Genomic DNA, 27,896 nt, shown 5'->3' on the forward strand with positions numbered 1-27,896 from the left:
GGATTTCTCCATGAAAGGGTCTATGATGTTATTGTTTCTAAACATGACTGCCAAAGCTTTTAAGTACCGGTAGGCCTGATTGGTTGATCCTTGATTAAAGCAGTCACGAGTTCACCTTTTTTTTCCAAAAAAAAGGACATTTTCATTTTATGGTTTGAGTCAACATTCCTCTTGGTTCAGTTTAAAGGTTCCCCAACTTAAATAGGCCCATACGATCACTCTCACTAGCAACTGTGTTCTCATTTTTAAGTTCCTTTTCTGTCAAGCTTTCTGTTTTTTTTTTTAGCTATTTATACATTTTTCCTTTTGGAGAGACAGCAGTGTAGTAGTGACTGTGACCGTAAACGATGGCGTGTAATCCTGACATTTATCCTGCTGAATCTTCTTGCTGGAAATAAAACAACATCCATATATATATATATATATATATATATATATATATAATTTTTTTGGCCCCATGTTATCCACGAGAATACCAGAAATATGCCAAGCCGCAAAAACCTGCCCAGAAAAGTAAGGCACATATCCAGCCCCTTTTTTTTTCTAAAACAGTGTTTAAGTGTTTTTGAGTGGATTTTCCCCTCAGCAAATCACATTACAGTCAATCATGAATAAACTAAAGCAGATTTTGCTCACTGTAAGTACAGCTGCCTGTATTAGTGTGAATAGAAGCTCATAATTCTGATTTTTATTACTTTGGATTGTCAACATCGGAGGATTCGCTGGCTGTGTGTTTATACACTTTTCCAAGTTACGATGCCAACTCGGAAAAAAATGGGAGGGATACGAATATGTTTTCTACTTTAATTACTGCCATGGAGACTTGATGTAGCTATCTACTTGGTTGGAAACTTCTATACGTGGCAAATAACACATGCAAACACAGAGATAGGTGGTATACAATCGTAGTATCACTGGGGGTCACAATGAATATCTGAATAAATGGATATTTGCAGCTGATCAGAAGATTAAAAGCACTGATGAGTAGCGTCTGCGCTCCTTCATCGACTGAGGCTAATTCAGCATATTTGCATTTGTCTATTGGTGTTTCTGCTGAGAAAAAGGGGAAACTCCAAGTGGATGCAGCGGTGACAGATGGAAAGGGAATGTGTGGATCAGGATAAAACAAAGGCGGAAACGCAGGCCAGGAGGAGAGGAAGAAGGGGAGGAGAAAAGAAAAACAGGGACAGAAATGAGGTTTATGTTAGTGGCTGGCCTCTGAGATGATTTTCCATATCAGCAGGCCAGAGAGACAGAGTGGGCAAATATGATTTTCTCCTCAACTCAACCAACAGAAAACAGACAGAAAGGGTCAGGAGTCAGGTGACAGGAAAAGGGAATAAGGGGGGGAAAAGCGGAGAAAAAGGAAAGTAATGAGTAAATGGAAAAAAGATGGAGAGATGGGGGAAGGGCAGAGATCTGATAGGGGTTAGAGATTAAAGAACAGCTGTGGGAAGAAAGTCAGCAAGGAATGCAAAGTATTTACATTGCTAAACTTAAATCACAGCACTACTATTTGAAATAGTCACCCGAGCTTCTTTTTCATTCAATACAATTTTATTTTTTGGACAAGATTTGCATTTAACAAAAAAAAAAAATTGCTCATCTGAAAGTTGTCTTTCTTTCCTATCGTCTGTTGCACTAGACTTGATACAGGTAGCATTATGTGTGCATCAGTGTGTATTTGACGTGTCAGTGTCAGTATACGTCTGTGCGAGAGTCTGCATTGCCAGGGGCCTTGAGAGCAGCCTTACACAAGCTGTGTTTTATTATGACTGGCTGAAAAGGCCGCTGATCTACATTTGTACAAGAGAGGATTTGGAGGGAGGAGGGGGGGAGAAAAAGGAGAAAGAAAAAGAAAACACTGCAACGATCTGCTGTGAGAGAGGAGAGCGTGCGCGAGAGGAGGGAGGAAGAGAATAGGGGAAGATGGAAAATGAAAGTCTCGAGTGTCTTTTTCGTTTCCTACAAATTTATTATGACTACAGAGGCTGCGGATATCAAAAGCACAAGATGGAAAGATTTCGACTTTTAAATATTCTGGCTGGTGTGTGTGTGTGTTTGTCTTGATCACTGTGTGTGTGCGCGTGTGTGTTCTGATGCTTGGGATCCAGCTGTATAAATAGACACACACACCCACCCACACACACACACACACACACACACACACAGATTTGTCTTTTAAAACTCGCTGCTACCCCATCTTGCTCTTGACTTATCCCAGTACCCTCCCTCTTGCATATGTGTGTATATGTGTGTGTGTCAGAGACAGATTGGCAGACAGCTAAAGGCACTTGTGGTTGTGGTTGTTAGGGCGTCGGGACGTCGTTGAGGTGAGGGTACTGTACGCGTGTGTTCCTGTGTGTGTGTGTGACTCAGATGTGGACTGTTGTGGTTGTGGTAATTGCCTCTGATGCGACGCAGCGTTTATGAGTAACGACCCAACCCACCACCTCTCTCTCGCCCTCGCTCTTTCTCTCTCTCTCAATCCCGTGACTAATTACCTGATTCCCTGTGGATTTGTTTCCTCCTTCCCCTACAACTGTTCAGTTTGTTCCACTAAATGAGAGCATGCTGATGAGCCAAACTGAACTGAGTCTCCTTGCTCAGTTTGCCGAAACTGTTACAGCGTGAGATTAGACTTGCACTCAGTTCCGTGTAAGAGCTGAACTTGGTTGTGACCCCGTGTGATGGTTTATGAATGATCAAATCTTTTGAAGTTGCAGAGCAGACCCAACCGACCAAATATGTGACCGCAAGAGCAGACTCGTGTTAAGACATGAGATTAAGTTCTATAAATACTGTACCTCTGCTTTGTCTCTTGTTGATTCCTTTACCAGTGTAGGAAACTTGAATTGAGGAATCTCTTGGGAAGTTGGGTTTGCATCTTTGTTCAATTTTTCTGCGAGGAGTCGCAGTGAGTCGGCGACATGTCATTTCAGCAGTTTTTGCAAACCGGTGTTTTACTTGTAACTACCTAATGACTTCTGTCCCGCCACTTTATCCCTTTAACACTGATTCTATGCTGGACTCGTTGCCAACCGTCGACTTACAGCTCAGTACGTGATAACGGGATTCTCACGTTACGTCAGCAGTGCACTCACGTGGTAAAGCTGGAATTATGCCTTTGCTTGTAGGCAGCTATTCAACAGGGGAAGGCTCAGGTAATTGCGAGGTTAATTTGTTTATGCTAGCACATATAACACCACCTCACGATGATTCGAGTCAGCTAACCAGTTTTTTAAATGTTATATCTTAAAATTCTTGTTCATGCTTGTACTTGCATGGTACTTGTTCTGATCACAAGTAGTGAATGTAGCTTAGCTAAAATTTTAAGCTAAGCTACAAGCTAACCTAAGTGTCTCAAACTAGCTTGCTTCTAATGGCCACCAGGGGGTGACTGTATAGAAGTCCATGAGAATATGAATTTGCTGCTCACGTGATCTCTGAGCTTAGTACAAACTTTCTGGATGAGTTTATGATCTTAGTCGCTAGTTTTAAGTTTTACTGAATACAAGGCAATGTGCGGTTTGTAAATTATGTCCCCTCTTAGAGTCAGAAAGGAGGATAAAGCAGCATATGCTTTAGGGTGGCTGTCTTATGCTTGACCTGTCTTTATGCAACGAACGTGTAACATCCTTTGGTTTCTCAGTCACATCCCACTTCGCTTGTCAGATCTGATATCAGAACAACAAGAAAAATGCTTCACTCAATATTTCTCGCTGTACTTCACTCACCAGCGGCTGATGTAATGGTAGCTATGTCCACTTTCTATTTGCAGCCTATGGTTCTGATTCACGCAGGAACAACCACTCTTAGACACAGTGGAAACGCTACATTACCACTTCTTCTATGTTGACCACGTGATGCACATCTACACCAAAAAAAGCTGGGGTTTTTTTTCCTTTGGCATAATAGGAACAGGTGTAAATAAATTAATACATTCACACAGTTGTGTGATTATTTTAACCCAATCATATGTGGTGAGATAAGAAGTCAGACCGCACTACAAACTGTGGTTATTGTAGTGCTTTTATTTGCATATTTTGTAGAGACTTTAGCATGGATTTTTGTGTTCGTGTTGTATTTAAATGTATATATTTAGCACTTTAGGCTAAAAAAGATTAGAAGTAATATTAACACAATTTGCAGGGCTCAACTCTCGGGGTTTGTGTTGGAGTAAAAGATTTAGGGGGTAAAAAAATGTTTAGGTGTCACATCAGGGGTCTGGTTTTTCATGCAAGGTCAGCTTAAATTCAGTAAGTGGGGCTTTCACAGTCACTTGTGAACCTTTTCACAGTCACGCTTTCTCTCCACCAGTGGGAATTAGCCACAACACCACTTCAACCTTGCAATCTTTTATTTTATATCTCGTCTTTCACTCTGCTACATGATAGCTATTTGAAGAATAACAGCTAAAATTGCCTCCCGGTGGCCCGAGTCATTCAGCGGTCTCGGTTTGTCATTTGATGCTAATTCTGGCTAAGACCTGGCATCAAAATAATGAAAATCATCTAAGGTTAAAGGTATCATCTTTGATTTAAAAAAAAAAAATAGTTTAATGTCACATTCATGCCTCAGACCCCCATTTTATACCCATGAAGATCAAAATGGAATTCCTGAAGGTTTTTAGTGATTGTAGTTTTAAAGAAAAAAAATCTGATCTGTGTGTCACATGGTAAGAGGAAAAAATAATCAAAATTGGAGGACTTCCATCTGCAGTGTGAATGTAGCCTGAGGGGATTAATTTCTCCTGGGCAGGTCAAAAATGAGTGTTATTATTATTTTTTCTCAGCAGTAGTCAGTAATATTAATATGTCTGCAACAAACTACATCTTTTTCTTGGCACAAGGTAAAATCAAAAGCATTCTCAGGTGATTTACAGGCGTGTGTGCTCATTGGCACCATAGCAGAGTCCCCATGACTCCCCTTCCCCCATTTATTCCCCTATCAGTTCTCTAACCTCCAGGCCCTCTCTGTGTCCCTCAGGTGCCTCCTTCATGGGTTCATTCCTGGCTAGCAGCCTGGGGTCCCCGCCCTCCCACCCTACTCACCCCTCAGGACCTGCTGCCTCCCCTTCTTCCCCCTCCTACAGGGCTGGACCCCATTCAAGCGCTTCCCCTATCTGGTACCCGCATTCGCATGAAGGTAAGTTTCACACACACACACACCAACACACACACACACAGGAAGCGGCGCAGAGAGCTTGGGTCTCTGGTTAATCCAGGGTCTTGGTTTGGGATTAGATTGTGATGGAGCCATTAAGTGGTTTAACCAACACTGAGCCGAGGCCAAACACGTGCAGCAGTGATGCCTTAGATGATGCTACTTATGGAAACACACACACACACTTCTTGTTCTGTTTGTTAGCAAGCATGCGGTTTTGTGTTTGTGGCTGCTTTCTAGTTCACCATGTTCAAGCACCATGTCAAAAACTGATGAGCAACCAAAATATTTCCCTTCTCTCTGGCCCCAACCCATAAAACAGGCCACACATGCACGCTCAAACCTCAACACAGCGTAAAAATAATATTCCAATCAGAAATTATTTAACAGAACTCTTCAGGCTTTCACCCCTCCTCTCTTTTAGTAGGGTGACCCCACCCCCGGTAAACACACATAATCGCACACTGAAACTCACCCCCATTTCCAGCATCCTCTCCCTTTCCACAACCCCTCCCCCTTCTGACCGCAGCCCCACCCTCAGGGCCCCTTCTGGGCTAACCGACCTCCAACGGCCCCCTTCCTGATCAGACACACACACACACACACAAAATGTGCGCATCCACACGCATCATGTCCTCTTTTCGACTGTTAACCGTTTGTGGTGAAAGACTGAGCTTGACTTAGTTATCTGTCCCTTTCAGGTATGTGTATGCATGCTGTTTCTGTGTGTGTGTGTGTGTGTGTGTGTGTGTGTGAGACAGAGAGAGAAAGCGAGACAGAAAGAGAGAGGATTTCTCTTTTTGACAGTGAGATGGGTCAAAGAGATAACTTCAACAGAAAGACAGTTTCCGCCACAGGCTGCGTTTCTTAACTGACTGAAAACGGCCAGAATCAGAATTTCACGTTTCACTAGCTTTTCACTAACTGATCGCTGGTAAACAGTAACACACACAGTGATGTCCCCTCAAACCACTGCAGAGGAATTAAATAAACAGCCAGTGCTCATGTTGATATCATAAAAAGCAGTGACCTTTAACCAGCTATCTGACACATGCAATTATCATTTTTTCACTGCATTTGAACACTTTTAGCACGTGCATTTAATCAGAACAATAGACTGTGTACCATTCGGGTATGGCTGTTCTACTATCCTGATCTTGTGCTTGCTGACTCATGGATTTCAAAGCCCATTGTGTATGTAGTACACCTGCACTATTCCTGCCAAGACAAGCCAAAACGCCTACTTTAAAAAAAAAAGGCCTCTTCTGACTCATATTACCTGCCAGTGATGCCACTAACTACTTGAGCAAACAATAGCAAGCTCATACATTTGTCACTTTAATTGCCTCTAACCCTTACCTTTAATCACTCTGAACCAGGAGAGTAAAGAAAGCAAGCTCGGCAAAGCAAAAAACATCCCCTTCCCTTCCTTCTCACACCCTGCTGGCGACCAAGTGTACAAACACCGAAATTTAATTTGGACAAACACGCCGCCTGTCACTCACATTGGCGCTACACTTCCCCACTCTGCCCTGAGTTTATGTTTTAAACACTAGACAAACTCGCAAGAGCCGGGTTTTTACCTTAAGGAACCTCTCCCGGTGCCTCTAAAGACTTTTGTCTGTAACGGCTGCCTCACTCTCAGCTCATCTAGCTGCGAAAAGACTGCAGTTGAGCCCTAAAAGTGAGCCCCGTGTGAGCTTCTGTCTTAGTTCAGATTCATAGAAAGAGTCAGAGGCAGGACCTGAACGGAGCAGCAGTGAAAGGAGACCAAGAATGTGTGTGCGTATCAGACGTATTTGGTGTGTGCGTGTGGCTCGGCTTTGATGTTTGAGCACACACACTTACGCGGGAGTGCACGCACCCACATGCACAAACACGCGCGCACACACTACAAATGATTGTTTTTAAGAATTCAAGCCAGGGAGCTCCGGTAGGCGGTCTGCCAGCTGGCCGGAGTCCAGAGAGTGGAGCGTAGCCAGCACGGAGAGAAGAAACCTGGCCGATACACACACACACACACACACACACACACAAACTGACACACATAAAGTCACAGATGAGACATATTCACATATTACCTCACACCCACACCAATACACACAGACACTATTATAGCCCCTTGTGCGCATGTTGTCTTCTCTCCACACCTATCCTTGTTTTTTCTCTCATTTCTCACAAGCTCATCTCCGTACTTCTAATCTCCACCATCATCCTCCACTTCCCTTTGCCCCCCCCACACACACACACACACACACATACACACACTCCCCGCTCTTCTCACCATACGCCTCACAGCAGCACCAGATTGGGGTCTTTTCATATCGACAGCTCTGTTCGTCTGGTGTCTTTTTTTTGTCTCCCTGTTCATTCAGTTGCTCACCTTTCCTCCCTTCCTTCTTTCCTTTCCTCTTGCTTTTCATTCCTCATCTCATTTTTTGCCACTTTGCCCCTCTGCTGTCTTTATTCCCTTCTCTCTTGTTTCTCATCCCCCCCCCACCCCTCCTGAGTTTTATCACTCGTCATTACCCGGGGGATTGGCCTTAGATGGCTGATAGAGCCTTTTGGCTAATTGTTGCCATTTAGATTCACTGGTTGTTAACCAGTCAGAGTAATCACACACACACAAACACACACACACAGGAACACACGTACACACAGTGGCGGGTATGACACATTTGTGCATTTACACTGCAGCGTGAACACAGAAAGCCCCCTCCTCCTGACACACACACACACACATGCTGGAAGCAGTGAGGGGGTGTTGGTGGTTTTGCAGTGTGACTGTGGAATGCGTAGGATGAGTTTTTATGGAGTGCTGTTTACTTTGGCCACCGCCGTTAAACTTTTAACGGCTGCCAATTAACAGGCCGGCAAGGACACTCTGTGGGGCATGAAACCAGCTGCTGGAGAACACACACGCATACGCAGACAATCCCAAGCCATTTTTCTCTCCACAGTGCTGAGATGTGCACCTCTTGTATGGTGTTTGCGCGCGCGTTCACGTACGTATATGGGATTGTGGTTATTTTTGCGCGTTTTCTTTTTTTCTCCCATCCAATAACACCCTTCCCCAACCATATACACACACCCAGTGCTGTTCACCCATCAATGCATCCAACCACCCCCCTATCAACACAACCTCCAAGACCTCCTCTATCCCACGATGCAGTTCAACATCCTTGAAGACAAGGAACAGAGTGAAACGACCATTTACCTCCCAGTGACCTCATGGGAGGACCCCGTGTGTGTGTGTGTGTGACTGTGTGCGAGTGTGTGTTTTAAAGAGGGGGTGGGCTGTTCAAATGCTTCATAATGTTTGTCTTGGGTTTGGGAGAAAGAGCAAATTCCATCCAGTAAAATGCTGCAAACACTTGGCAGTAGCTGTCGGCTGTGGTTTTTGTCACCACTTTGTCCACTGTAAATAATGTCAACTCATCTGGCATGTTTGTGCGAAAGTGCATTTATGGTGAAAGTAGCACTAACCGGACATGTTTTTTTTTCCTGCATTTTCCAAAATGGCCCCGTTCCATGATAGATTGTAGAGATAAACTGTTTGTTTAGAGGGCTGCTGAATGTCAACGCTGCAAAGAAACATCAATTCTTTCGTGCTCTGCCTCCCACTGACAGGGTACCCCAGCTATTCAGGAAGTCTAGCGTCTCCTTTTCTCCCCATGAGTCCCCTGGATCACCATAGCAACAGCCTCTATGGACAGCACCGCTTCTATGAAACTCAAAAAGGTAGGTGTGTGTGTGTGTGTGTGTGTTTATGAAAAAAGCTTTTTATATACAGGGCATCCCTAAAATGCTTAATCAGCATCACCACAGGAATAAGAACACCTAGACACTCAGAGTCCAGTTATTCAACATGGCGGTATCTTGTCTCTTTTATGCAGAAATCATTGTAGGAGCACATTTTCTCATATTGTTATTTTAGTGATATTTACGTTTAAATAAGTGTAGAGTCCTATAAATTTTCAACCCTAAAGATCTATTTTATCCTCTATATCTTGTCCTTTTAGATCACTTCTACCTGAGAGGCCTTCCTCCTCAGCCACCTCTTCTCTCCACCAGTCACAGCCTTCCTCCGTTGTCCAGGACCGCTCCAGGACACCCACTTGGCTCTTGCAGCCGGGAGACAGACAGCGGGGGAGTTGGTGGCAAGAGCACCAAGGATATTGGCGAGAAAAGTGTTTCGTCTGTGTCAAAGGAAAAGGAGCGATCGAGCAGCAAGGAGAGGCACCAGGAGAGCAAAGACAAACTTAGTCATCACCATCTTCATCAAATGAGCCCTGCTACCACTCCGTCTGGCCACCACCAACAAGCTTTCCCCCACCCCGCCCTTCTTCCTCACCTCAACCTCCAGGGAAGGGAGGAAGACCACAGACACGCTGCAGAGCGGCACAAAGAGTACAGAGACAGTGACTCGGGCAGTCAGGGAGTGAAACATATGAGTGCCTGCAAATTGTCCGTTGGCTCGGGGGCAGAGGCTGGCTCTCGAGGAAAGGCAGGAGCACTAAGTAGCTGCGGTGGTGGTGCGGGTAGACCTCCATCTGGAGGCAGCAGAAGGTGCTCAAAAGATGGACCTATAAATGGGGAGATGAGGATCAGCGAATCCTCGACTTCCTCATCTGAATGTATGAGACGGGGGACGGCTGCAGCGACAGCAATCTTGGCACCTCCGACTCCCCACTCAGTGGCTTCCTACTCTATGCCTCCCCCTCCTCCACCGCCACCTCCTCCTCATGCCTTGCATATGGGATCCACGGTTGCGGGAGGGTGGTTACACCATGCCCATCATCATCCTCATCCTGAGTTTTACTGCTCTCCCGCTCCCCTCACACTTACACCCTCCAAAGATCCAGTATCCACACCTGGTGGATCTGGCAGGGAGGCAAAGGTCATTGGCCCAACTTATGTGCCCTCAGTGGGGCCATTAGGGGACCTGGGCGCTCCAGACTGTCGTGGAGCAGGAGGAGGCGGCAGAAAGGCAGATGATAAAAGTGGAGAAGGATCTCATGAAAGTCCCTCTCATCACCTTAGTCAACTTAGTAGCTGCCAGAAGAAGGACAAATCGCAGCAACACCAGCAGCAGCTGGGATATGGCAAGGCTGACAAACCTCCTGACTGGAGCATCCAGACGCAACACTTCCACAAACAAGGCTCCAACGTGAATTCTCAGCCAGAACTGCGGTCTTGCAGCCTTGAAACTTCTTCGTCCTTCAGAGATGTCGAGGTTGTGGACGACGTTTACCGACCCTCGCTCCCTGCAGATGCCCAGGAGAAAAAGTCAGGTGAACAGGGCTTATCAAAGAATTCCCCCGATGCTAGCACTTCTCCCTTGGGGGACTGTTCTCATTCAGCTTCTGATGGGAAGATTGGACTGGGAGCAACACCTTCAAGGGAGGGGCAAAAGGTTGCAAGAATAAGGCACCAGCAGCACAGTAGCCACGGAGCATGTGCAGAAGATAGGGGGAAGGACGGAACTCAGACAGCACTTTCATGGGGGGCACGAGGGGACCACCAAGAGGACCAGAGAAAAGGTTCGGTTGGTAAAGGTGAAGTAAAAGGGCTGAGCAACAAAGCTCCACACAATGATCCCAACCAGCCACATTCGCAACTGCCTCCACCTCTGTCCTCCTCATCTGCCGACAGTGAGGGCAGTGCCATGAAGAACCTAATGAACTACAGCTCCCAGCAGCCTTTGCTTCTGCCACAGAGGAGCCCCTTTGGAGGTCTAGGCTGCCTCGAGCAGGGTGGAGACAGATCAGAGAAGGGAGAAAGAGGAGGAGCTAAAAGCAGCACCTCCCAGCAGGACCCTCCCAAACAGTCACTCCCTCCTCGCCGAAGCTCCACTAACGAGGGGCAGAAAAGTGACAGAGGTGGAAAGGAGGCAGGGGAAGCAGGAGAGGGGGAAGTGCGACAGCCTCCAGTGGGTATTGCAGTCGCAGTAGCCAGGCCCCCCCATCGTTCCCCAGACAGCACCCCCGGCCACAGCAGGCAAGGCAGGGTACTGCACAGCATGAAAGGTCAGATATCATTTGTGCTCTGTGCACTGAAAATCAAAGCAAAATTTCAACATGAGGCTACATTAATGGAGAATATCAACAATTAAACACACAAGAACAGCTGATGGTGTTCTTGATTCACTTTGACATCTGATATCTTTAGAATGACTCCAAAAACCTTCCACACTACTTATCATTTAGCACGTTTAAGGAGAAATTTATTACAAAAGGCAGCCATTGCCCTTTAAGGCAGCGGTCCCCAATCCCCGGGCCACGGACCGGTACCGGTCCGTAAGTCGTTTGGTACGGGCCGCGAGAGTTGATGCTCGGGTGTGAAATTTATGGTTTTCAGGGTTTTTATTGGTTTTTAGCGATAACCTTCTTTTTTTTGGTACCGGTAATGGTTTTATTTTGTTGTATTTATCCACGACACCTTAAAGGCCGGTCCATGAAATTATTGTCGGGCAAAAACAGGTCCGTGGCGCAAAAAAGGTTGGGGACCGCTGTTTCAAGGGATATTTTGACATAGAATATATGGGACACATTAAAGGTTAGCAAATTCCATGTAGTACACTATGTAGACCATGTACTGTCTTTTGCTGTGCATTTATTTCCTATACCTGGTTGGAAATTGTTTACATCATTTGATTGCACATGAAAGTACCGATAAGTTATATGTTTCTCGTGCTGTTTTTATGTGATTCAGGGGTGTCACGCCCTGTGTATCCTCTTGGTCGGGAGGCTGAGGAGAGGAAGAGGATCACTGAGGATCAGATCGGCCTTCATCACCTGGACAGAGACAGAGAAATGATCATCAGGTACTCTTAAACACATATTAACACACACACACACACAAACACGTACACAGACATTCACACACTAGCATCTGTTCATTTTTGCTCTTATCTGATAAGCTGTAGTTCTTTTATTCTCGGCTTCTCTCTTCCAGTCTGAAGCTGTGCATCTCTTCTCTCTCATCCCCTCACTCCATTTACTCTTCTCACCCTTTGATGTGGTATTTCTGTACACCCTCACTCTCTCGCTCTCTCTCACTTCCCTTCTCTCTCTTTCTCCCTAAGATGAGATGTGGTGCATTAATGTTACGGGGACTAATATGGATGTCTCTGAAGTATCGGGCTCTTATTATGTAGTCATATCAAGGGAAGAAAACATATAATGAGAACTCATAGACCAGGCACAAGGTGATGGCTGTTCCTGTTGCCGTCACATTTCCTTTTTCTCGATGATTATAATGGTGGTAGTGGTAATGAAGATGACAAGGATGAAGATAATGATCATAATGACAGTGATGATGATGACAATAAGAGGGATAATCAAGATAATGACAAAGTTCATACCGCCTACTGCCACGACAGGGAAAACAAGGATTGCATGGAGTTCGCCAGGATCCACCCTTCCAGCAGCTGCCACGGGGATCTGACCTCTCACCTCTTGGTCCCCGGAGGAGCGAGCCAGTTGGGGGCTGATCCCGCTGCACATGCTCACCCGGCTCACCACCACTGGATGCAGAGAACAGGAAGTCCATCCCTCTGGATGGGGCATTCATATAGTGAGTAGAGATCTAACTTTATACCTTCAACTTGTTCTGTTCTGTTCTTTTGATGCCCTCCAATAGACAGCATAAAGTTATTTCTTTATGTTTTGTTGCAATTCCAAGTTGCTATATTTTTACATTATAGGTCTGAGTCACGTGGGAATGACTCCAGGGTTTCCTCCAGGTCTTCCCAGCACTCTGCAGCCTGTCTTGGGGTCGCTTACCCAAGACCCTAACTCACCACTAATGGTTCTTCCAACAGAACCAGGGCCTCATCATCACCTTGGTACGCTAAGCATCCTCATACACACATACCCCTCCTCCCCCTTTTCATTTGTATCATCAAAGCCTCTGCCATTTCTCTCCCAGAGTTTTAGTATCATTGGCTAATCATAATATAATGCTCAACTAAGTCCTTCTGTCAGTGGGACCATGTTTTATGGCTTCGTTAATGCGAGCAGCTATTCTGCTGCCCCCCCTCTGCGTGTGCCCGGCTTTATGCAAACCATTTTAACTGGCGTTTCATCTCTCTTGTGGTGGAGCACTGATGTGTTTGGACTGGACTTTGTGCTTTCTGTGTGTGTAGGTGTATGTGTGTGTGTTTAAAGTTGTGTTCACGTCTGAAACAATACGATATGTGAAGGGTTTTATTGGGCACCTCAGCCATTGCTGGAGAGAGAAAAGTGTTTGTCTTTGTGTGTGTGTGGTGAATGTGTGTGTGTGTGTGTGTGTCAGCGCTGCTTTGCAAACAGGCTGTGAAATTTAATTATCTCCCGCCTCCCTTGCCTCGCTCCGTGAGAGTTCCTGTGGAGAGGGGAAGTGCATCCACTGAACCCTTCCCCTGGGAAACATTAGCCCACTCAGGCTAATCTCACAGAACAAAGGTTCCCAGCGACAAGGCAGCCAAGGAGGGATGTGTGTATGTGTGTGTGTGTGTGTATGTATGCTCATATGTGTGTATTCACATTCATATGTGCTAAGGGAGAGGATGTGATGAAAATATGTGCTTCCCTGTAAAGAAAACCTGCATAGAAAGAGTTAAAAGTGGTGATTATAGGTTGTGAAGCATGCATTCACTATTCAGTGATTGTGTCTGAGGCCAAAACACAGCTCATTCGGGCTACAGATGGTCTATTTTCAGTCTAGCAACAACATCCATTAATGTCTTTCTTCATCCTTTTTACATTGTTTTTTTTCTTTAAATCAAAAGAAAATACTCAGCCGTTTCTCTCATTTACAATTTCTACTCTAGATGTTCTGGAGCCCCCGGGTCTGTGGCCTCCTGTTTATGGAGGCAGAGGCCCCCCTCCTCACCTGCAGCATCACCCAGTTTACTCCCGCCCCTCCTTTCTACGGCAACAGGAGCTGTACGCCCTGCAGCAGCAGCGAGCCATGGAGCATATCCAACGCCAATCTTTAGGACAAGTAAGACCAGTATAAACCAGAAAACTATGAGAATGAGTTATTATTGTGAAACTGTGGACAAATGAGAATTGGGAAATACTCTGAGGTTGCGCAATGGCACTTCTTCCTCCTTTCAGTTGTTATGACTACAATACGGGACCACTACTCAATTGTTTGAAGATCTCTCAGTGCAGATATCCTGGCTTCTCAACACTGAAAGAAAAACATATGCAAAAATCACACTCAGCAATATTTATTTAAGCCAATGACTTCCTCTTTTGTTGGAGAATGGTTTTACTGATAAAGACACGTTGGTGTGTTGCTTTTGCACTTTCACATTTGCCAGATCATTTGGCAATCAAACAGTGTGGTCATCTCGAGCTACAGTTCTTCTTTTTTTGTTATTTTTTCCCCGCTGCTTTTCTGTCGTGGTTTTTTTTTTTTTTTTTCAGAATTAATGTTTGTGTTTAGGTGGTATTTGTCCTGTCTTATACAACTGCATTTCCTGTCGTCATGCAGTCGTAACTGGCCATGTAGATCAAAGTGTTAAATTAGCATCATGTAACACATTTAAAATGTATTCATCTAAACATTGTAAGGATTACTTCTCAATCGCTTCTTCTCCGTTTCTTCTCTCATAGAGAAAACATGATGATAGCACTATCACCCTGGAAGATTCAACTCATCAATCTCCACCATCCAGGACTCCCTCTTCTTCTTCTTCATCCACGTCCACTGCTTCCTCCCATGCAGCCAAACCCTTCTCTCACACCCCACCTCCACCCAAGACATCCACACCATCTCCGGGAATGTGCCCCACTAGCCGTCAGTCACCCTGCTACCACTCCCCATCCACGCTTTCGCACCCGCCAAATCCTCTGACTCCTGCACCGAGCCCTGCTGCAGCAGCTCCCCGGTCCCCAGCCCTCAGCCCTGCTCCTTCACACCTCTCCAAAGGACTGGAGAGGGGCAGTGACAGAGGAGAGGGACAGCCACCTCAGGACTACCCACAATCCCTCGAGCCAGGTTTGTGTGTGCAGAAGCCCCCGTAGGCTCGTTAATGAATCCTCTGTCTGAACTGAAAAATCTGTGCCAGCAGGTTGGACCATCAGATAGCATAAAGATGGCGAAACAGGACACAGAGACAGACAGATAGAGCATAAGAGAAAAAGAAAGAGGAAGAGTGATGGAGGCCGCTGCTGCTGAAATGCAGCACTGGGCTTTGAAGTGTGGTATTCTTTTGATTTTGCAGAAATTGTTTGAAGCATGGCTGGTCCCTTACTCAGTGTGTCCTTGAGTGTATGTGTGCACTTTTTTTTTCTGTGCAAGCCAAAGAGGGACAGCGGGCAGGCAAGCCATTAAGGTCAGAAAAAAGCATATGGGCACTCTGTCCATGTATGTGTGTGACCTGCCAGTGTGCATATGTGTGTCAGTGAAGGTCAGTGAAATCTTCAGATAGAGCCTCCTTATCCTTCACGGGTCCTTGAGAAGTACACGCGGAAGGATACGCATTCATCTGGCTGCGTTGTCAAGGGGGCGGAGGGATATCATCAATAATAAGAGAACAGGGGTGACAGGGCTGACGCTGCAATCACAGGAAAACGGCAGGGTGTCATCAATATCCCACCTAGATCTATATACTTACACTTCTACACAGACACACACACACACACACACACACACAGACATGCTGTATAATACACACCACTGTAGGCACACTGTGTTTTCAGCATCTTGCTGTTAATGTATTATGCCAACTGTAATCACTGGCTTCATCCTGTCTACCTGAACGGAATTGCAATGAACTTAAAGAACAAGAAACTACAAATACTTTCTATTTGTTGCAGATAAATACATTTTGTTTTCCCCTATTTCAGGCTGATATACAGGCTTTAATGCCAAAGAAACTATGTGACCAGTGCGCTCTCTCTCCCTTTCTCCACCAGACTTGCCACCTGTTTATACTTACCCTCCGATCACCATGGGTTACAAGGCCGGGCCCTCGCCTCCAGAGGCTCGACTGGCTGAGCAACCTATGTTGGAGGATGAGCCAGCAGAGCCTGACACTAAGTCCCTCCCACACCAGTGCCACATCAAGCCTCTCACTGTTGAAGTTGAAGAGCTGGGGAAGGAAGACAATGAGAGGGTCTGTGAAGTGGTGGAATCCCAGTGTGCACTTACAGAGGAGGCGAAGCAGGAAACAAAAGGCTGCTCGGTCTCTCAGCCTCAAAGTGAGATTTCTGGATTGCCGCCATGCCCTTTCCCAGCTCCAGTCCCAGATCCAGCCTGCCCAGCCACAGCCACAGGCAAAACCCTAAAAGTAGAGCTCTCCCTGGGTTGCTCGGGCCAGCAGGCTGGCCTGGAGGAGCCCCAGCTACCCGAAGAGCAGGAGAACGATAGGGAGGATGGAAAAGAGGACATCGAGGGGGATGAGGGAGAGAAAATTCATCCCGAACCAACAGAATGTACAGTCTCTGTGCCTGAAGAGCCTGGAAAAGTCGAGGCAGAGGAGGATGGGCACAAAGAAGGAGAGAATGTAGAGGTAGTGGAGGATGAGGGGGATGGGAGAAGACCAAGTGAGGACTTGGTGGAATTAACGTGTAGCTCTCCCGCTCCTACCACATTCCCCGACCCGATCGTCCCTCCAACAGCAAGTACAGCAGCCCAGCTCCAAGGGGCCTACATGTGGAGCCTGGAGCTCCTAATCGCCGCAGCTCTGTGTGCCACCAGAGATGCCTTGTACCCACCTGTACCTGTTGACCAGGCCCCGTGCCCTTCACCCAACCACGGCATGGAGATGCTAGGGGAACTGGCCGAGCTTGAGATCCAGCAGAGGAGCAGGGCGAGCAAAGCAGGTGAGAAGAAATTCATTTGAGAATACATCATCTGCCTGTGTGACTGTGCCATTATGGCAAAAAGTGGTCTAATCTGCTAACACATCTACAGACATTGGTCCAGTTCGAAACCTATGAAATGAAACCAAATAGTTCTAAACAGCCCCAATAATTAAGTCTGCCTTTCTTACATTATCTTCTTATAGTAAAAAAAGACCTAAAAAAAGACCAAATGCCCTTGAAATTGAGATCAAGGAAAAAGAAAAGAAAAAAAACTGTCACCATGCTTTTCTTCTTGCTATACAATCACACACACTTACAGTGAACACATGAGAGAGCTTTGGGAGATGTGTGCAATCCAGATGTGTCTCATGTCACACACACCAACACACATGCACAGACACAAAAAATTTCCCACTAACTATCCTGCTTCCTTCCTCAGCTCTGTTTCTCCGCTCTTGCCTATAGACCAAATTTTTTCCCTCTGGGAAGGATGCTTATGTGTATACGCCAGTGTGTGTGCGTGCACGTGAAAGTGTGTGTGCATTTCGAGGGGACCCAGAGATGGACAAGCTAAGCTTTAGACACAAGCCAGGATGCACGCACACACACACACAAACCCGTACACACACACACACACACACACACTCTGCCCAGTGTGTCCCCCAGGCTCTGGCGTCTTGCTTTGCTAATTAGACCCTTTCCTTTAAAACACTTCTCCTGTAAGCGCTCCTATTTTCCTCTCGTCCCTCTGAGAGAAAGTGTTTTTATTTATGCCAGCATCTGTGTGTGTGTACGATTTGTACGTGGCGTGCACGCGGCTATGTGTGTGTGTGTGTGTAAGCTGTTAAGTAATCCCAGATGAATCCCTGCTCTCCTCCATCAGAGTCTATGTGTCTCTCCACCAGGCTGCCTGCTCCCTGCCTGCGCCTCCTCCCGCCTCTCCTCCCTCTTTGTTACCCCCTCCAACCCACGTCTCCTTTTTCTTTTTTCTTTCTTTCTTTTTTTTTATTAAACCAATGTAATCTTGTGTGTAAATCCTGCCTCTGCAAGCCTTGTTGACGGAATTAATAAGTGTAAAAATCATAAGTCGCTCAGCTGCTGTCTGTGCATGTGTGTGTGTCAGAGATACAGCGCGACTGTGCATTTGTTTACATGTGCATGCACGTGGTTAGCATGTGTAATAGGTGTGAAATCAATAAGCCCTGTTGTGGCGTGGAAAACGTTCTTCAAGTTGCAACACATTTATTTAACCCCCTCCCCCCGCTCTGACCTCATCGCCGAGAATGTTATTAATACCGCTGATGGCGTTTTTGTCATTGTGAATGCGTTGGGGGAGATGAAACCGATCCCAGACAGATGCGTTTATGGCGTTCCTTGATGCAGAAGGATATCTCAGCTGTTCACTGGAGATCACAATTACAGATTAAGGAATCAAGAGATGTCCCCCCCCACCCCTTCTCTTCTTCACGAATTATCGCTATTACTTCTATTTACACGTAGACAGAGGAGGTATTTGTGTAATTTCTTCCTTCACATTTCCTTTATTTTGAAATTTCACACCAATAAATTCCTTAATGGTCTCTAATGATGACTAGGTCCACAGCAGCTGTAATGGTTTTTAATTTTCCTCCACTGTTTTTGTTTTTCCCCTTGAAATCCCCTGTGCCGCCTCTTATTACACCCTTCACCCCCGTTAGAGACACGCTATGGTATTATTACTGTGCAAAGATGAGTGTGTGCGTGCGTGCATATGTGTGTCTGTGCGCTGTAGGCGGAAGGTATCTATCGATTGTGGCCATCCTCCAGGATACTAAACTAGGTGTGGTGATGTCAGTAGTGATGTCATCCTGTCAGGGTAATCGGAGCATGCCATTGGCTCAGAGGTCTGACAGATGAGATGGCATTGACCTCTGCGAGCCAGGACAGGACAAAGCCACGTCTCTCAGCTCCTTCCCGCTTGCTCCGTCGCTCTCTGAGGAGTTACCTGTCAATCTCACATCCGTTTGTTTGCGCACGCTCTCATTTCTCTCCTCACAGACAAAGACTCCATCCTTCCTGCCCTCCTTTCTTTCGTCGCTGCTTGCCGTGTTTTTCTGTCTCCATCTTCCACTCACTCACACACACACACACACTCACACAGGTCTTAATGATGTCAGGTGTCAGTGAATGGGCCTTGCGGCTCCAGTACACAGTGTGAGTGAACGAGAAAGACCTCTCCTCACCTGCCTCTCTTCTCCTTTCCTCGTCTCCTTCTTTTCTCTCCTCGTCTTCTTCTCTAAGGGGAAATTGGATTCTGTCCATGTCCATAATGAGGAGATGTAGGAGAATAAATAGATAGCTCAATAAACACTTTGCCTCTTATTGCTTCTCCTCCCCTTTACTCCCCATCCCTCCCTCCCTTTTTCTCACCGCATCCCACAGTCCTTCTTCTCCTCCTCCTCCTCCTCCTTCTCTTACCATCTCTCCAATTCTCCTTCACATAGCCTCACGCAGTTTGCCCATGTCTGCGTAGCTCAGCGAAAATGCTGTAGGTGCCTGTGTGTATTCTAAATGAGTGTATTTTATTTGCATGTGTGTGTGTGTGAATGTGTGCGGACTGTCTCATGAATATTCCGTTTCATCTGCCGCTGCCGTGACAATGACAGAGTTAATGACAGTGACAGATGCAGAGATCGTTCCCCACCCCCCCACCCCCCCTCCCATGCGCGTGTGTCTGTGTGTACGATTAGGCATGAACACCAGTATACATCAAATAAACTACACAGCTAATATCATAAATATCACCACTTTTCAAGACGCCGTTTCATCGCCCGAGAAATAAATCCCTTCAGCACACGGCATGTTTTATAACCAGGTGTCAGCCACTGCGTGATGTACCAATCTAAATCGAAACAATCCGTCTCCGCGCAGGTGAGGAGGACGTGCCGACCTTTGACCTCCACAGTCTGGCGACTCTGGTGGCCGCCCGTGCCCTGGAAGTCGGAGGGGGAAGGGCCCCCGATGTAGATGTGGATGTGGATGGTGCCGTGGACCAGCAGTGTCCAATCAGGAAGAGGCTGAACCTGCGCAGGAAGTGCAGCTGGACGCCTCGGCACGAGCCGGTGAGGCACGGGTGTATTTTGTATTTGTGCATGAGGATGTAAATCAGTGAGGATTCAAAATGTGGCTCGCTGGAGTGCTGAACAGTTTGAACACGTATGAATTATTTTATGCTTGTTGTAAATAAAACCAAAACAGTTTTTAAAAAAAATCTAATTTCTGAACTGAACAACTAAGAAATCAAAAGGAAAATACCTGTTGGTTATCATCAGGGATACAAATAAGAAATAGACTAATTTCTAAGAGTTTAACTAATAAGATTAAAGAAAACATGCCAGTAAATTCAACATAAAACATTTAAAATAAACATGTCTCACATTTGTAGTACATCATGGCTTATAAATAAAATTAATAAAATTACAATAAAATTACACCATTATTCAGTGGAATCACACGATAAATGTTGGAAAATCACACTATAAAATTAATGCATTGTGTAGTGTAGCAAACGAACACTAAAACACGGGTGCAATAAATATAATCTATCATAAGAAACAAAAAGCAGTGTGGATTACAACCAATAAACTGTGTGTTCACTGAATAACTGGGCAAAACGTGTTGGTGATTAAATAAAATGGATGGATAGATTTTAGAAAAAAACTCTTTTAGTTTGATCTGTGTTGAAATTAAAAGTAAAACATTTTCATATTTTTTTTATAATATTCAAGTAAAGATGACACAAGTGCTTCCTGTGTGGTGGAGCTTTATGTTTCTTATTACATTCAAGAAACTTCCAAACAAGATCCAGCTTCACCAATGCTATCAGGTGTTTGATTTTAAGACTTCAATAAGCGCACATTTATCCTACAGATTATTAAAGAACTACTTGGAGAAACCTTTTTAACGTTTAAAGATTGATTTTACTTATGTTAATATTTGTTATCTGCAACAGAAAGTGCCTAGGGAGCTACATCAGCCTATTAGAAACCTGCCAGTAAGAGCAGAAGTTGTTGATTTGCTAAAATTAACTGCTTCACACAAACGTGTGAGCGTTTGGTTACAGGAAAGTCCTCAACAAGCTGGCCAAACACAAGCTGGCTACATATCCAATGACTGCTGTGCTGAAGTTGGTGTTCAGCATTTAAATTCCTCTGCTCTGTGTGTGCACGCGTGTGTGTGTGTCCGTGTTTGTGTATGTGTCAGGTGTGCCCAGTGAAGGGCTCCATGGAGACCATGGGAGGGGAGGAGCTGGCCATGCGTGTCCAGCTGGCTGAGCTACAGCGCCGCTACAAAGAAAAACAGAGAGAACTGGCCAAACTACAGAGGAAACATGACCACCAGTGAGCAGAGACAACACACACACACACACACACACACACACACACTTATTTTGTCTAGTCTGAATTCTGCATTCCAATATTCACTCTTCTGCTTTCATGCTGCATCCTCCTGATTTATCAGGACTCGCTGCCTGCTCATATTTAATGCAGTTTGACCTGTAGCCGATACAAGCTTCTTCCTGATTTCTCCCGCTGTCCGGATTGCATCTTTAATCTCCCTCTCCGTACCACTCCTCCTCCTCTTCCTTCTCCTTCCTCTCTCTGCAGGAAAGAGGAGACATCTCGAAGCCCTGCTCGCCGGGGGCCCGGCCGCCCCCGTAAGCGCAAGTCCACCCCCGGCCCAGCTGCTGCAGAGAGCTCCAAAAGACTCAGGTCAGTCCTCTGATATTGCGTCGGTATAATCAGTGTGATTGGCAAGCCCAGCTCATTCATCCTGATTTCTGTTTGTGTTTTTAGTGAAAGGCATGGTTGATTTTCAAGAAGTTCTTCTTCAGCTGAATTGATTCGAATGCTCTCTAGCTGATGATTTGCTTGATTGGGCACTGGAAGGAGCTGCTCACACACTGATGCACACACAGACACACACACTCACATACACAGTGGGGGTTATGTGATGGGAGCTGTAAGCTGGGTGTGATTTTTAATGAGAGAAGGTAATGGAGATGAGGGCTTCATTAATCACCATTAATCACTTTTAATCATATTTATCACTTGTATTGATTATGTCCTGATTCCATGCGAACCTCCAGCATATATTAATACAGCTGGACAAAGTTCTGATGTACAGTTATTACAGTGATAAATGACTCCACGCCACCCCCACCAGCTGCAACACGCAACCACACATTATTTAACACCTCACACATGCAAACCTCCACACCGACTCGCATTCATGGACACACGTGCTAGTGCGTGCAAGCAGCCGGGATTCAGCAGTGATAAATGTGTTTTCTCATGATGCCCCACCTCTGTTAGCATGTGCACCCCTCGCCTTGATAAAATGATTAGAGAAACTCGAGGTTTGTCACGGTTACCATGATTAGAAAGCGCTAATGAAAATGACAATGAAAGCCTTTAGTCATACATGCCAGTGCACTACACACACACACGCAGAGAACTTGTTTAATTAGTAGAGCTGGGTGCTCCGTGCCTGAGCAGCATTTCTGTTGTTATTAACAAGCAATGTATCATTTGTTTATGCTTTCATCTTCTAATGAGAGTTGGGGTGTGGGGTGAAATAAAACTGAAAGAAAGCGAGATGAAGAGGAATGGTAGCTCTTCTAAAGTCAGCCGACTAGTTCTCTTGATATCTGGAATATGAAGCATATATGGTGAAAGGTGTGCGGATAGCCAGCTTGGATTTCATAGGTGAACCTAGCTTATTGTCTCACCTCTTGCCAGTTGCTCTTGAAGTGATTGGGCTTTTAAAGTTATATAAAAAATAGTTAAAAGCACTTAAAGATGGTTTAAAGAACCCAGCAACCACCTTGCTGTTTTGTGCCGTGTACTCCCAAATGCTAATTTGACTGAATCTGGGGTTAAACGTCAGTCATTCAGGGGAATGAAACAGACAAAGGTGATCTGGATAGTTAGAATCTTCCTCTCCTCTCCTCTCCTCTCCTCTGCTCTGCTCTCCTGGGAGCAGAGATGCTGAGAGCCAAACCTTCCCTCTCTGGGAATATAGGATTCACCTGCCTCAGACACCAGCTGCTAACTGTTGTGTGGCTATGTGTGTGTATGTGAATGTGTGTGTGTGTGTGTGTCAACTGCCTGTGGTGCGAGAGAGCATGCGGGCAATGAAGGAAGGACAGAAAGAGGGAGAGAGAGAGAGAGGAAGGGAGGAGTAGTGTTCAATAGAGGTTAGTGTTTATCGATTGAGCCCTGAAGCTCCGGTCAACGGACAGACTCCCCCGAGACTGCTTCATTTCTCTCTCTCTGTCTCTTTCCCTCCCCCCTCAACCATTCTCCCCCACCCACTGTCTCTCTCTATCTCTCCCTCTTCTCGGCTCTCTTCACAACAGATAATTTCTTACCCTTTTTTAGTCTCGCGTTCCGAATATTCCCGTGTTTGCCGTCAGACCGCGCAGAGGCTGTCTCTTACCTCATCAAAGTTACGAGACAGAAAAGATGAGTGGGAAGAGAGCGAGACAATGAGTGAGCTTCAACACAGATAGAAGGGAAGCTAAGAAGAAAAGAGCAAAAAAAAAGGGAAATGCAGAGATACAGAGAATATCTTAGTTGAGAGGAAAGACGTGTGATTAAGCTGATTCTCTGTTTTCACATAGGATAAATTCTCATTCAGCTGCATCCCTGCTGTGTTTTTATGTTTTTTTTCAGGGCTGGACTGAATGTACTGGAGGAAAAAGCCAGGAATTCAATGTCCAATCACAACTTCAAAAGCCTCAGCACTGCACAGGTCAGCCACTCGCTGTTTCTCGTGGTTCGTCCACACACACACAAACACACACACTGAGAACCATTTCCTCCTGCTTCTGTTTTGGGTTTTTTTTTCTTTTTCTAGATATTTCAATTAGCAGGAAGGAATGAGTCAATAATTAGTTGTTCCCTGACTGCAGATGAAAGCTCGTTGTAAGCACAGAGGTCGACCCAGCGCCCTGAGCTCCAGGCTGGCCAGGCGGGTGACCCAGCTGAAGCAGAAGGCCGCAGCCCAGCGTGGTTCACAGTCAGCAGACATGCTGCACGGCAGCGAGAAAGACGCGTCCAAGAGTCACTGCAGACAAGGCGGAAAAGGTGGGGGAGAGAGAGGGTGCATACATAAAAACACTTGTTCACAAGACAGCACCTCGAAACTGAGCTCACCCCTTTTCTGCTTATCTCTCAGACCTGCAGCAGTCCCAGACAGCCGCTCAAACCGTGAAGAGGAAGAGAGGTCGAAAGCCCAAAGTTCCCATGGACATCAACCCAAACAGACCTCACCACAAGGACAGCCGAGCTACTGAGAAGCACGAAATAGACGATGAGAAGAGTGACAGCGAGAGCTCAGAGCATGGTGAGGTTTTTTTTTCTTCATATGCAGTCTGGTTGTGTCGCCTTGCCAATTAACCAAAAAAGGATCTCGCAGTTGATGCTTTGGCCGTAAAATTTTACAGCCTTTTTTGGTCAATGGAATACACACGTTTTGCTGATAAGAGCTTTATGACAAAGCTACAAAGGCTCAGAAGTTTGGAAAAGCTCACTGACAGTTTCACATGCGAGTCAAGCGGCGCTTATTTGGTGTGTGGGTCAAAGGACACCAACCAGATCTTGTGAGATTTCGCTGTGAGATTGTGTGTGTGTGTGCACGTAGAGCATCTGAGAGTGAGATGTCCGCCGTCATCGGGGGTGTCCTCTCACTTCCCAGCTCGTCTGTCACACTGTTAAAACAGTTAACGACTTGCCACGGGCATGCGACACGGCCCTCCGCCCTCATCGGCATATGGTAATGTGAGCCTGCCCTGGCCTCCCCGTTCAGAATGTCACACCCAGCTCCTCCCATCTCTCCTTAACCTCCCCAACCTTGTGAAAATGGCCACACTGAAGTGCCTCTACTTGAGGATACACAATGACACCCGTCCTGACTTTTAACGGCTCGACAGAGAGATGGGTGTGCCATGAAACCAACATAACATGGAGGAAAACACTAGAATTTCACTGACCCCGTGGCCTTATTGGCATGAAGAATTAGTGGTTCGGTTAAGTGTGTGTGTGTCTGTGTGTGTGTCTCTCTCTATGTGTGTGTGTGCTTGCCAGTGTTTGTATGTGTGTCAGGGAAAGCGTTGAAGAGAATGCCATGTAAGTGACAAGTGTGTCAGATGTGTCAACACCCGACGCGACCCCTGCAGCCAGCGAGACACAGCTGCCATTAACAATCTGTGTATGTGTGTGTGCGTTGTGTGTGTGTGTGTGTGTGTGTGTGTGCATGTCAACATTTGCTCCCTGTCACTGCAGTTAAGTAACAAGCAGGGCATTATTGTTTAGCCATTAAAAAAGGTTTGCTCATTGAGAGTTAATTTGTGACAAAATGCCCTACTTTTATAGACCCTCGTAGAAATTTGACTTGCTTGGCATTTGAACATGCGCACATTTAGCAGCAGGCCTTGCAGATCGTCCCAAAATGTTAAGGAATCTCGAAAGCTCGCTGTCGGTGCATCTCATCGAGCGAGTCCTCGGCTGTTAACAGAGTTTACATATAAATGACTTGAAGCGCTCTGACTCTCATACTGATGTCGTGATTTCACAGAGGAAGACGCCAGCTATGACAGCGAAGACGGAGCCGGTGACATCAAGATTAGCTCATCCTCTAAAGAAGCTCCTGCAAACCCTGCTGGGGGCATATCTTTTTCATCACAGTCCTCCAAGCTGCAAACAAACCAGAAAGCCAGGAGTAGGAGACCAGGACCTCTTGGTGAGATGCTTATACATATCTTTAGATTTCCAGGAGACAGATTTCCTTTCTTCCGTTTGTCTGGACTGGTTGTGTTTATTTTCTGAATGGCCACTTTTCCATAAAAAAATTCCATGAATAGAGGCTGGGTACACCAGGCATTTACATATCATGGCATCTGTTTGAACTGCACGCTGTTGCGTTAACGAAAAGGCATGCACAAGGATTATAACATGTTGTGTCAGTAACAGGAATAACTGACAGAAACTTTCCTCTCATAAGTCAACAGGTTGGAATGGCAGCGTTCACTTGAGTAGTTTATGGCTATTAACGGTCATGCAAATTGTGATGTTGCTCCAAAATTCAGAGGAAAACTTTATTTTCTCTTCAGATGTCCCGAGCAGCTGAAGAGTTACAACCTATTTTGCATGTCGTATCCTCCTCTTTTCCCTTCACACTCGTATTTCTAAAATGTATCTTTTTTCACAAAGAACCACAACCTCATCATATCAGCTTGATATCAGTTTTTACACGCTATCTTTAATTTACATGATGTTTTCTTCTCCATCCTCAGGCATGGGGAGCTTACCCAGCACAGACCAAAGGAGAGCGCCCCTCAGGCCAGGCCTCGCCAACACAGAGAGGAGTCGTCCAGATCACCTGCCGACCAACAGAGCATCTCCCCTCAGCTGGGGCGTGTTGCCAGTGGGCTGCAGTTTTGGCGACAGCCACGAAAACCACAGAGTTCTGACTGAGGCGAAGAGGATCAGCAAGGAAGATGAGAGGAAGACCTCTGCAGGACAGAGCTTTCGTGGAAAGGTGGGACATTGGATAGCGACGTGTAAACGGACATTCAAACCTCGGATCCCCCCACTTAACTGCCACACCTGTGCATCTCTGTGGCAATGATCAGAGGAAATAGAGGGCACTGATAAAAAGCAGCACATCTGAAATTTTTTTACAACTTACTTTGCATGATTGCTGCTGATAACGTTTTTTATTTGCTCCCTTGCACGGAACAGGAACTGTACTTCGAAAGAAATCATGCAATATTTGTAATTAATATGATGCTCTGAGGACAGTGCAAATAAATGCTCTCCCAAAGTTTATTTATTTAAGGGAGAGAGAGTTTATGTGCTCTACAACTATTTGTTTCCCCTGATCACTACACAAAGTAGTAGGACTCGAGAACGGAAAGGTGAGATACAATAGCCACATTTAGAAGCTTGGAGGAAAGGTTTTATAGTGAGCATTGAGCTGTCAGTGTGGTAAACAAGGCAGAAATAAAAAATGATTTTTGAGTAACAAAGCAGAAGGGGAACTGGTTACCGTGAGTAAAAGAGGGCAGGTGACTCAGAGGGTTACTCCCTTTGGCTACTGCATGCAAAGTAAAGCTGAGAAAGAGAGAAGAAGAATTAGGAAAAGCCCTCGCCACAAGTTCACTCCTTGCTTGTTTAGATGTGAGCCACACCCTGCCAGGAAGTCTTGAAAATCCCGTAGATTAACACTGACAGCGCCTACCAATAACTCCTGCTCCCATACGGGCAGATGCTTAACATCAGCTATAAATCAGTCACTGTGGCAAATGCATCGTTTGCTGTCGTTATAGGTGCATGTTTGCAGGCGCGCCGGCTGTGCTAACAGACCGCTGGCCTCGTTTTATCTGTGCGAGCAGCGGTTGGCGAGACACTCGCATTTCGCTTTGATGTGAGATGCCCCCAGGTTGCTTTAGTCTTTGAGTCATCGCAAGGGAATGTCCAAAAACACATAACTCCAAACCAAACAGAGGAATATAAAGATAATCATTGGCCTTAATGCTTCACACACCCATGCGTGCTGGCACACAAACACACACACATCACCGGCGTTAAAAGGAAATAGTCACCCATGCCCTCTGGTGACGAAACTTCTATTGATAAAATATATGATCTCTTGATGTGGAAAACTTAACACATACACACACACACACGTCAAATATTAGGAACTCTTCTTCGGAAAGCCTAAATACAAGCAGAAACCTGTTGGGCGAGCTTACTTACTTCGTCAGTCATCTGTCATCTTTGGATAAACTAGCTGAAACCGGTCTGGAGATGGGTAGTATCTGGTGTGCGTTTGTGTTCGTACCCGATGGTGAGAACGTCCACCTCAAGTCAAGAGTCCTCC

At 45.8% G+C, this 27,896-nt stretch overlaps 1 protein-coding gene across 6 annotated transcripts in view; it reads left to right on the plus strand.

The window, feature by feature from the left end:
• bahcc1b (BAH domain and coiled-coil containing 1b) overlaps nt 1-27,896 on the plus strand; it is a 62,295-nt gene that overhangs the window by 25,388 nt on the left and 9,011 nt on the right. For all 6 annotated transcript variants that reach the window (XM_039616114.1, XM_039616115.1, XM_039616118.1 and 3 more), the window contains exons 3-19: nt 4,990-5,148; nt 8,797-8,907; nt 9,189-11,195; nt 11,881-11,992; nt 12,551-12,744; nt 12,875-13,015; nt 13,982-14,154; nt 14,775-15,159; nt 16,080-16,988; nt 19,881-20,071; nt 21,213-21,349; nt 21,617-21,721; nt 23,687-23,765; nt 23,926-24,100; nt 24,192-24,359; nt 25,590-25,754; nt 26,308-26,552. In XM_039616114.1, coding sequence (XP_039472048.1) covers nt 4,990-5,148; nt 8,797-8,907; nt 9,189-11,195; nt 11,881-11,992; nt 12,551-12,744; nt 12,875-13,015; nt 13,982-14,154; nt 14,775-15,159; nt 16,080-16,988; nt 19,881-20,071; nt 21,213-21,349; nt 21,617-21,721; nt 23,687-23,765; nt 23,926-24,100; nt 24,192-24,359; nt 25,590-25,754; nt 26,308-26,552 — 5,456 coding nt within the window. The remainder of the gene's footprint in view (nt 1-4,989; nt 5,149-8,796; nt 8,908-9,188; nt 11,196-11,880; nt 11,993-12,550; nt 12,745-12,874; nt 13,016-13,981; nt 14,155-14,774; nt 15,160-16,079; nt 16,989-19,880; nt 20,072-21,212; nt 21,350-21,616; nt 21,722-23,686; nt 23,766-23,925; nt 24,101-24,191; nt 24,360-25,589; nt 25,755-26,307; nt 26,553-27,896) is intronic.

The sequence above is a fragment of the Oreochromis aureus genome, linkage group 8 (assembly GCF_013358895.1).
Source record: "Oreochromis aureus strain Israel breed Guangdong linkage group 8, ZZ_aureus, whole genome shotgun sequence".
Classification (NCBI taxonomy): Eukaryota; Metazoa; Chordata; class Actinopteri; order Cichliformes; family Cichlidae; genus Oreochromis; species Oreochromis aureus.